The sequence below is a fragment of the Bufo gargarizans genome, chromosome 2 (genome assembly GCF_014858855.1).
Source record: "Bufo gargarizans isolate SCDJY-AF-19 chromosome 2, ASM1485885v1, whole genome shotgun sequence".
Lineage (NCBI taxonomy): Eukaryota > Metazoa > Chordata > Amphibia > Anura > Bufonidae > Bufo > Bufo gargarizans.
Window position 1 is genome coordinate 494,995,905 of NC_058081.1, and position 10,669 is coordinate 495,006,573.

Below are 10,669 nucleotides of genomic sequence, written 5' to 3' on the forward strand. Positions count from 1 at the left end.
CAGATAGTCTGGTGACTATTAGTCCACTATCTGTTGGGGTTTAATCAGCAGATTCCCTCTTCCTCTAACACAAAGCTACATGCAAGCACCCAGTTCCTGCAATCATTTCTGATATCCTACAACAGGCACTTAGAGACTGAGCTTGTGGAAAAGGTTTTCCTTAAAACCCGGATAAAACACCACAACAAATATTTTTGTCTTACACTGACTAATATAACATTAGCCAAATGCATCATTATACTCTGATAATTATAGGAGGAACACTGACAACAATAAAGGTTTTTCTTATCTTCACAGAGATCTCAAGCCTTCCAACATCCTGGTGACTGAAACGGGCCATATTAAGATTGCCGACTTCGGTCTGGCACTTGAGAACATCTATGGAGACCGAACAGCCACAGAATACACTGGAACACCGGGCTTCATGGCTCCTGAGATCCTGGCTGCGGAGGAGTACAATGCTGGAGTAGACTGGTATGCATTTGGCATCATCTTGAACATCATGATTACCAACAGCCACAAATACCAGCGAGGACTATTCAATGCCTCCAGCAAAGAGGCAAAGAACATCATTAAAAAGGTTAGTATATTATAAAGTAATATAATCTACAAGCTGCAATAGGCCATGTTAACAGTGTGGTTTGAAGGACTGGACTTTTTTTTTTTTACCACACGGCAGCAAAACGGCTAGAAACAACACTGGTAGTAGTAGTAGTACTGAAATAGTACTGAAGTAATCTGATATATAACAGCCAACCTTCCCTCTGGTGTTTATAACAGTGCTCAACTTCTTATAGGGACATATTAGTGATATATATTACTTAATTATTGCCTAATTATTGTATGTTTAAAGATAAATCTATTAATATGTTTTTCTAAAACAAAAATTGACAATGAAGTTTTGCTATAGGCTTTTTTATCTAAATTTTGATGAAGCTGTAATATAACTTTAAATTAATATTCCTATTTGTAGCTCCTCCGGGAAGATCCTACCAGGCGTCTCGGAGTCAATGGCAACATCAGAGCCCACAGGTTTTTTCAGTGTATTGACTGGGACTCGGTGGAAGCCCTTAGGATGCGTCCACCACACATTTCCAAACCAGTAAGTATAAGAAGAAACAATGTACAGTCCTGTTTAGAGACATTTTAAATATAGACACAAATGATAGTGACATATCTTTCATCTCTTTTTCCATATTCATCATGGTACTAAGAAGAGTAGATATCATTATTGTGTGATAACCTCCTTCTACTATCTCTTTCTTATAGCCAAACAACATCCAGCGTGGCTCAAGACCATTCAATCTCCAAATCCTGGAAGCAGCAGAGGCTAGCAACTTGGCCATGTCAGCAAACCACCAGGCCTTATTCACAGGGTTTTCATTTACCAACATCAGCTGGAAAACCCCAGACCATCCACCAGCTCTTTAATACCATCAGAGCAAGCTGTCTTCCTAAGCCCCAAGTAGAGCTTCAGAAAGGAGAAGATCAAGATGAGCAAGCCGGACCTGGACAGGCAGGCAAGAAACATCATCATGACAAGACTAAAGTCAGGATCAGGACCTCAAAGGAACACCAGAGATATCCCTGTTCAAGAGGATGGCCACAGAGATGGATGACACCAAAAAGGTAAGTACCCTTGGGGAAATATCATTTGGCATTATGATGTGCCTGGACATACCAGGCACACTACATGCCCATGACAATTACAGCCTTATGCTACTATATGTATAGTGTTCTGCTATATATATACTACATAAGAGAGCAAATAAAAAACACTATAATTATATTTACCGGTGATGACCGGTAAATATAATTAAAATTTCCCCCCTCTTCTATAACAACTCATTGTGATGTTATGGGCGATGGGAAAATAAGGTGTGTGATGGCTGGCTATTAAGGGGTGGAGGAGGCCAGATGGGGGGGAATTTACTAAAACCAACATTTCATAATATGGTCTTGGTGAAAAGCATGCTAAAGTAAGATGTGACACACAGTCGAGTCTCATTATTATGACTACCAGCTAATATCTAAAATAACCATTATGTGCAGCACGGACAGCAGCTAGACGACCTTGGAGTGACTCAATAAGGTCCTGGTAGGTTGTCACAGGTATCTGGAGCCATGCTGACTGCAGTGCATGGAGGGTGCATGGGGGTGAATCCAAACAGCGAACGCGATGATCGAGGTGGTCCCACAAATGCTTAATTGAGCTCAAGTCTGGGAAATTATGGGGACCAGGGTAGTACTTGGAAGTCTCTTCCAAGCAATGTGAGACATGTCTAGCTGTGTGACATGTCACATTGCCTTGCTGGAAGATCCCATCTGCCCAAGGGAAGACAATCGGCTTGTATGGGTGTACGTGATCTGCAAGGATGAATTCATACCCACATGCATGGCCAACTCTGCCACCACCAGCTTGTGTTCTTCCAGTTATGGTTGCAGCGTGTTTGTTCTTTGAGGTTTCTCGTCTGACACACCAATGTCCATCCAGTCAAAAAGCTGAAAACTTGACTCATTGGAGAAGGCAACCCTTTGTCAATCAGCGGAGGTCCAATTTCTATATTGGCACGAAAACTGAATTATTATGAAGCTTTGTTATCAGAAAGGCAGTCACCATTCATCTGCTTTAGCGCTCATTCAGACCCCGTATAAATGGGTCCGCATCCGTTCCACAATTTTAAGGAACGGATGTGGGCCCATTCATTTTAATAGGGCCACAAAAGATGCGGACAGCACACCGTGTGCTGTCCACATCCGTAGTTCCATTGCGCGGCCCTGCAAAATAGATAGAGCTTGTCCTATTCTTGTCTGCAATCGCGGAAAAGAATAGGCAGTTCTATCATAGTGCAGGGCGCGTGCAGTGCGCAAAATGCGGAAAGCACACAGCCGGTATCCAAGTTTTTCAGATCCGCAAAACACTATGGTAGTGTGAATGCGCCCCATACACAGTAGGGTTCATTTGGCAATGAGCTGCACTTGCAGTGTGTCGGTCCGCCCACCAACGTTGCCCTCTTACATCAATGGTACGTGATGCTCTGCAGTTTCCATGTACCATTTGTCCACTTACGGTACACTTTAAACTCAGCAGCATGCAAACAGTTAACAAACTGTGCAGTTTCAGAAATACTGCCACCTCCAGCCTAAAAGCCAATAATCATCCCTTTTTCATGAGCTACGCGCTGCCAGCGTAAAAAATAGGAAGCAGCCATAATAATGTGACTGGATTTTGAACAAACTGCATAAAAGAATCTGCAACAACAGCTTCAACACAGATGCCTTTAGGGCGTTCATTTGCTTATTACATCTCAGATCTGTACATACACTGAGCAACTTTCTTTTGTTACAGCATCTTATAAATGCCATAGTTAGTGTTGAGTGAACTTGTGTCTTCAAGTTTGGCGTACAAGGGACTAAGAATTCTGTTATGGATTCCGCTATCACAGAACATAACTTATGGTCAATGGTAGCGGAATCAATAACGGAATTCTTACATAACCCAAACACGAACCTTGTACGCCGAACTTGAAAACAGAAGTTCGCACATCCGTAGCCATAATAATAAAGGGCCTGCCTAGTGTCAGGAACATTTTAGAAGCTTCTGTTGAAAAGTACAATGCCAGTCATTAAAGGGTCAATACTTGAGCACACTGCGGGTGACTTCATAGTGAAAGTGAATGAGGCATTAAGCACCTATAGTTACTATGACAACTGTGCTGCTGTCAGATACATAAGTCTATGACATAAAGAACCCATGGAAGAAGATTCCATATCAGAAGGGCCCACGGCCATATGCAGCACCACGCTTGATGTGTCTGGAGACAAGGAGCTTCATCATCTCTAAGAGAGAAAGGGGAAAACCGCCTAGCGAGCCAGATCAGCCCTATCCGCCTAGCCAGCCACATCAGCCCTATCCGCCTAGCCAGCCACATCATCCCCATCCACCTAGCCAGCCAGATCAGTCCTATCCGCCTACCCAGCCAGATCAGCCCCATCCACCTAGCCAGCCATATCAACCCCATCCACCTTGCCAGCCAGATCAGTCCTATTTTCCTAGACAACCAGATCAGCCCTATCTGCCTAGCCAGCCAGATCAGCCCTATCCACCTAGCCAACCTAATCAGCCCTATCCGCCTAGCCAACAGATCAGCCCTATCTGCCTAGCCAGTCACATCAGCCCCATCTGCCTAGCCAGCCACATCAACCCTATCTGCCTAGCGAGCCAGATCAGCTCCATTTACCTAGCCAGCCAGATAAGCCCTATCCACCTAGCCAGCCAGATCAGCCCTAGCCGCCTAGTCAGCCAGATCAGCCCTACCGCCTAGCGAGCCAGATCAGCCCTATCTTCCTAGCCAGCCACATCAGCCCTATCCACCTAGCTAGCCAGATCAGCCCCATCCGCCTACCCAGCCAGATCAGCCCCATCCGCCTACCCAGCCAGATCAGCCCCATCCACCTAGCCAGCCAGATCAGCCCCATCCACCTAGCCAGCCAGATCAGTCCTATCCGCCTAGCCAGCCAGATCAGCCCCACCCACCTAGCGAGCCAGATCAGCCCCATCCACCTAGCCAGCCAGATCAGTCCTATTCGCCTAGACAACCAGATCAGCCCTATCTGCCTAGCGAACCAGATCAGCCCTAGCCACCTAACCAGCAAGATCGGCCCTATCCGCCTAGCGAACCAGGTCATCACTATCAGCTCTATCTGCCTAGCAAGCCAGATCAGCACTATTTGCCTAGCGATTAATGGGGTGACAGATGCTGCATCCAGATCGTCCTCACGTCCACTGCTAGCTGCTACACCTTTATCTGTAAGCCCTTTAGTGGTCAAATATCTCCATAAGAGGCTCACACAGGGCCTGCTTTGGCCTTACCTTCTTTAACACTGTGTCACTGCTTACTAATCTGTTCACTGTTTAACCTTTATGACTATGTAATGTAATCATATCTATAGTGGATTCATATTATGTGGCATTGTAAATGTAAAAATTTTGATAAAATATGCTGTTTTATGCTGGCATTAACTTTCTAAGCCCAAGGGAAGGGCAGCCCTCCAGCCACGGTTCCCTAGATTTTTCCTCCACAGGAGTTTTCCTCTCATTTTCAGTGCCATTTTCATAGTGATTGGTCTGATAATAAATTTGAGGCACTGAGGGAATATAGGAACAAACAAATAAGTAAAGGGACGTTAAAATAGAGCAAAAATAATAAATTCTTTATTAGTGCTAATAGTGGAAATTCATGTGAGATGAAAACCTACAATTAATACAATAAGGCACTAAGTCAGTGCTGTATATCCAGAGTCGGGTACCTAATCATGTAATAACAACAATGTCCTCTACGTGTATAGTATGTTGGAGGTGCACTGTGGATACCCTATATAGATGATACGGACACCTAAAGTAGATGTATATAGTTCCACCGCTCTAGTGGTAGGATATGGTACTCCAGAAGGCAGAGCGCTGCCTGTACACTAGACATGAGCTGGTGGAGTGAATACTGAGAGAATGGTATACCCTGTGGGAAATACAACCTGCATGTCTAAATATAGATTCTTAGAAAAACACAGAGGAATACCATTCGCAGCATACAAAATGGACTGACCAGTGACAGGCAGTGGCGGATTATAATTGGGGCGTTTGGGTCGGCAGCCCCGGGCCCAGGGTGAGTGAAGGGCCCACCACCAGACCCAAAGTTACTAAAATATATCTGCAGTAGCGGCGCACAGCCAGCGCTTCACTTACACTCGCCGCTGCGCTGCCTGCTGCAGTGCAGACAGTAACAACCGGCCGGCTTGCTTGATCCCGCCCCCGTCAGCGCCGCGGTGGAAGGAGTTAAAAATGAAGCAGGGCGGATTCGGCGAAAGACAGAGTGCCGAGGAGAGGAGGGGGGGGGGGCACGTGACTCAGTCAGTCACTCACTGTAGCTCTGCCTCCTCCGTCACAGAACACAGAAGGCGCTCTGCAGTGCTTTATTCCCGCCACCGATGTGCCCGCCCCCAGTCTTCTCAGTGCCACCACTACTATTGCCAGCGCCAGGAGTCAGGACAGCCTGGCTGGAGTGGCTGGGTCTGTGAGAGAAAGCAGCAAGGAGGGAGGACCTGCTTCGTCGGGGTTAACTTCCAGCATTCCAGTGAGCAGGCACAGCAGCAGCCAAAGCTAGTACATTTTAATGAATGGTGATGGCCTGGGCAGCAGGGCAGTGGGACTGTGGGCTGCCTGTGTCTGTGAGTGAGAGGCAGAGCAGCAGTGGCCATTTTAGTCAGATTACAGGCTACAGCCACTCTGCAGCTTTGGCTCTAATCTGACTGAAATGGCTGCTGCTGTCTGGCCTCTGCTCTGCCTCTTTTTCACAGGTGCCACTGCCCATCACAAAGTGTGTTTGACTATAAAAATGGTGGATTATTACACCAAGTGTTTGATATTAAAAGGGTGGATTACAATTGATCCTTCTCTTTAAAAGGTGCCTAGCCCAGCACACCAAGTTATTGACCATCAAAATGATGAATTATTAATCCCTGTATGATATAGGGATTAATAATCCAGCATTTTGATGTTCAAACACTTGGTGTGCTGGTCTGGGCACGTGTGAGGAGAAGGATCAATAGTAATCCACCATTTTGATGTTCAAACACTACCACGCTACCACGGACCCTAAATTATGGTTCCTGTTTGCAGAATCCATAACGGAATTCTTAGATAACCCATACCTTATATACCGAACTTGAAAACAGAAGTTCGCTCAACACTACTGGGCACCTGTGAGGAGAGAGACAGAGCAGTGGCACAGAGACATTGGCCAGCAGCCGCCATTTCAGTCAGATTACAGGTTACAGCCACTCTGCAGCTTTGGCTCTAATCTGACTGAAATGGCTTCTGCTGTCTGGCCTCTGCTCTGCCTCTTTTTCACAGCTGCCACTGCCCATCACAAAGTGTGTTTGACTATAAAAATGGTGGGTTATTACACCAATTGTTTGATATTAAAATGGTGGATTACAATTGATCCTTCTCTTTAAAGGGTTTCTACCACTTCGTTTTCACATAATTAGCTTTCAGACACTAGCGATCCGCTAGTGTCTGCTCTACCGAACCATCCTAATATAATTGCTTTTGGGGCAGCCGTTTCGCCAAAAAAAAGAACTTATATTGATATGCTCAGACATCTCCACTGCGCCTGCGCCGATGACGTCATAGTGCTCAGAGGAACAGGCGCAGTGAAGATGTCTGTGCAGAAAGCGGTCAGACAGCTGCCCCAAAAGCAATTATATTAGGATGGTTCGGTAGAGCAGACACTAGCGGATCGCAAAAAATAAACTCACCTCATCCACTTGTTCGCGCAGCCGGCATCGTCTTCTTTCTTCTTTCAGGACCTGCAAAAGGACCTTTGATGACGTAATCGCGCTCACCACGTGGTAAGCGGTGACTAAAATGGAGGGGGCCCGAGTCGGGAAGACAGCCCCGGGCCTATCATGCACTTAATCCGCCCCTGGTGACAGGCGTCTTACTGGGCAGTGATGGTCAGTAAGAGGAACGGCAGTGCACTATGCCGTCCCTCAAACACTAACCCTCATGCAGGTGCACAATAAACGCAGGTGACTGTTGGTGTCGGCTTAGGTACAACCAGCATCCAGCAGACCCTAACCACACTTAGCTACGGCTCAACGCGTTTCCGTGCATATCACTCATGCACTTCATCAGGAGCCGACGTAGCAGGTACACCTAAACTGCCTAAGCCGAGACCCTAGTCTGGGAGACGGCATGCTACACAAAGATTTTGCGCTGAATAACCCCGAACCCTGGTGTGGGAGACGGTATGCTGCATTAAACAGACATAGCCCCGGCACTGTGATGGCCGCTAAGCGGCCAGCAGAACGCTGTGATTTAAAGGGCAGACACCACGCCTCCCATCAGCAGCCAATTCAACTCATGAAACAATATACCGTAATTTAATTTTAAATACATTTTCTCCATTTAGAACCCAATTTAAGTGTGTTGTGCATTTCTTTCATAATCTTTGATTCGGTTGGTCTTGCTTGGGAGTGATGATCCATTACATATTACCTAGTGATAAAACCAGATATCCACTGGATGCGGTTTTAATGAGGGTCCATTACATATTACAAAGCGATAAAGCCATATATGCAGTGGGTGCATGTTTAATACTGTGCTGGTAAATAGGATGGAGCAGAGATGATAAGATTTACTGCACAGTCAGTACTAATGTGCTCACATCCTCGAATTAAGATAATGGCGGTGGTTTATCAGTAGTGTTTTAAGGTGCATTCATTTATTAAAATGTTAAAACTGACAATTTCACCAAATTTATCAAAAAGGCTTGGTGCAAATCATTAGGCAGCTCCACCGGCTTCAAGGGGTTGGCTACTTTTTGTCTACTTGTGACCAATGTGTATGTAAGACGACTATATGGCACTTAGTAATACAGGTGGAGTTTATGGAGGAGACATCACATGGAGATGATTTGCGTGGTCACATGACCCTCTGTCAGCAGCAATTTTATGGACAAGACCTCTGTATGGACAGCAAAAAGTACGTGGTATAAAAGGAGGCATACCTTATGAAATAGAGAAAATGGCAAGGCTATATTAGTAAGTGCTATACACTCACCTAAAGAATTATTAGGAACACCACACTAATACGGTGTTGGACCCCCTTTTGCATTCAGAACTGCCTTAAAGGGACACTGACAGGGCCAATAAGCATATTGAGGTATATATATGGCACTACAGGTCTTATAATGGGTATTACAATCATATAAGTATCCCCCCTGTCCACATTATACATACAGTAAACTTTAAGTTTTATAACCTGCTCCAACGGTCTTCAATCTGCCCAAGGGGTGGCTTTTCACCTCTCTTGCGCCCAGCCAGCCTCCCCAACTGCCGCTTTGAAGCGCCGCCCAGCTCATGAATATTCAGTTTGCTTGCCGGCTTCTGCGGTCCCCGCTCTGAAGCGCTTCGCTTAACAGTGCCCGGCGCATGCGCCGGATCTTGTGAAGTCCGGTACAGTAAGCGCCGCCCAGCTCATCAATATTCACTTCGCTGGGCGGCGCTTACTGTCCCCGACTTCACAAGATCCGGCGCATGCGCAGGGCACTGTTCAGCGCAGCGCTTCAGAGCGGGGACCGCAGAAGCCGCCCAGCAACAGTCACCTGCGTTTATTGTGCACCTGCATGAGGGTTAGTGTTTGAGGGACGGCATAGTGCACTGCCGTTCCTCTTACTGACCATCACTGCCCAGTGAGACGCCTGTCACCAGGGGCGGATTAAGTGCATGATAGGCCCGGGGCTGTCTTCCTGACTCGGGGCCCCCCCCCTCCCCCCTCCATTTTAGTCACCGCTTACCACGTGGTGAGCGCAATTACGTCATCAAAGGTCCTTTTGCAGGTCCTGAAAGAAGAAAGAAGACGATGCCGGCTGCGCGAACAAGTGGATGAGGTGAGTTTATTTTTAGCGATCCGCTAGTGTCTGCTCTACCGAACCAGGACCACAACCCTACATGCTTTGAAGCAACTGCCATGTGATTGGTTGACTGTGAGTGAGTGTATAATCATCTTACAAACACATTGCTGAACAGTAACCAACAAGGGGCCAAACCCTTTAAGTAGAAACCAATGGTTTTCCCGCTGCCTAAATCTTGACTCTTGAAGGCCATGCAAGAGTGGCGGCGGAGTGTAGCTGCAGTGCAGGCCGGGCATGCTAGGCAGAAGGCTTCAATTATAATATAAGAAAAGGAGACTTGGCATTCATGGCAATAAATAGGGAGTAGGAGGGCGTCAGCTATATTCAAGTCTAAAAGCTACACAGTGAGTCCTATATTATCATCATCAGATAATCCTTTTGGTAATTCCCATTGTGATCAAATGAACACACATACAAACATATCACTGAATAATTATCCTACTTAAAACTTTTAGTCATTATTAATTAAAATAAGTCCCACAGAAAAAATATATGTATTTTAGATAGCTGCATAGGTCAGATATAATGGACTTATGTACAATAGGGCACAGGGTAAATATACATGGTCAAGTACTTGGATTTGGACCAAAGGTCCCACTCACGGTTTGATGATTTTTCCGTTTTATGGAGGTGAATCGTGCCACAACAGGATGAACGTAGTGGGAGGGTCCACAAAAGTCTTGATAGAAAAATGTTGGGATAGACAGCTTTTCTGATGCAGGACAGGAAAAAGCAGATGCTGGGGAGATGATATCCCTATCAGACTATTAAGATTCTGCCTAAAAGCGGAGAGGTCTCCCGCCTAAATGCGGGAGAATCACCCCCAGAGGAAGCGACCCCACTTATTGACGGCTGTCCCTGTTGTCCTATCCCTAAAAAATAAATCCCAGTGTCAGTACAGCCAATAATAAATAGTTTTGAATTCCCAACGCGTTTCCTCCAATACAAATATGACCGGATTCATCAGGGGAAGAAAAAATAGATATGGATAAAAGAGATAATTGAGTGGCACAATAGCCGTCAGCACAATGGCTCTCTATCGATATATCCAACGGAATGATGCAGTCCAGAGAGCTCTCTGCAACTGCGCCTCTATATATGCTGGTATAGATTAACTTAACAATATACATTAAATTGGATAAATACCTCATGGAGTAAGTTGAGAGCGGCGTGCGTTCCACCATCGGCCGAAA

At 45.9% G+C, this 10,669-nt stretch overlaps 1 protein-coding gene across 1 annotated transcript; it reads left to right on the forward strand.

The window, feature by feature from the left end:
• Nucleotides 1-307: 307 nt before the first annotated feature.
• LOC122926080 (protein kinase C delta type-like) lies at nt 308-1,431 on the forward strand. The gene is made up of 3 exons (XM_044277467.1): nt 308-580; nt 974-1,102; nt 1,270-1,431. Exons 1-3 carry the CDS (start codon nt 425-427, stop codon nt 1,429-1,431), a joined length of 447 nt encoding a protein of 148 aa, XP_044133402.1. The 5' UTR covers nt 308-424.
• Nucleotides 1,432-10,669: the final 9,238 nt, after the last annotated feature.

Coding starts and splice junctions, on each gene's coding strand:
- LOC122926080 (XM_044277467.1), top strand. CDS start 425: ATGGCTCCTGAGATCCTGGCTGCGGAGGAGTACAATGCTGGAGTAGAC. Junction 581..973: donor CAAAGAACATCATTAAAAAG/GTTAGTATATTA, acceptor TCCTATTTGTAG/CTCCTCCGGGAAGATCCTAC. Junction 1,103..1,269: donor CACCACACATTTCCAAACCA/GTAAGTATAAGA, acceptor TCTTTCTTATAG/CCAAACAACATCCAGCGTGG.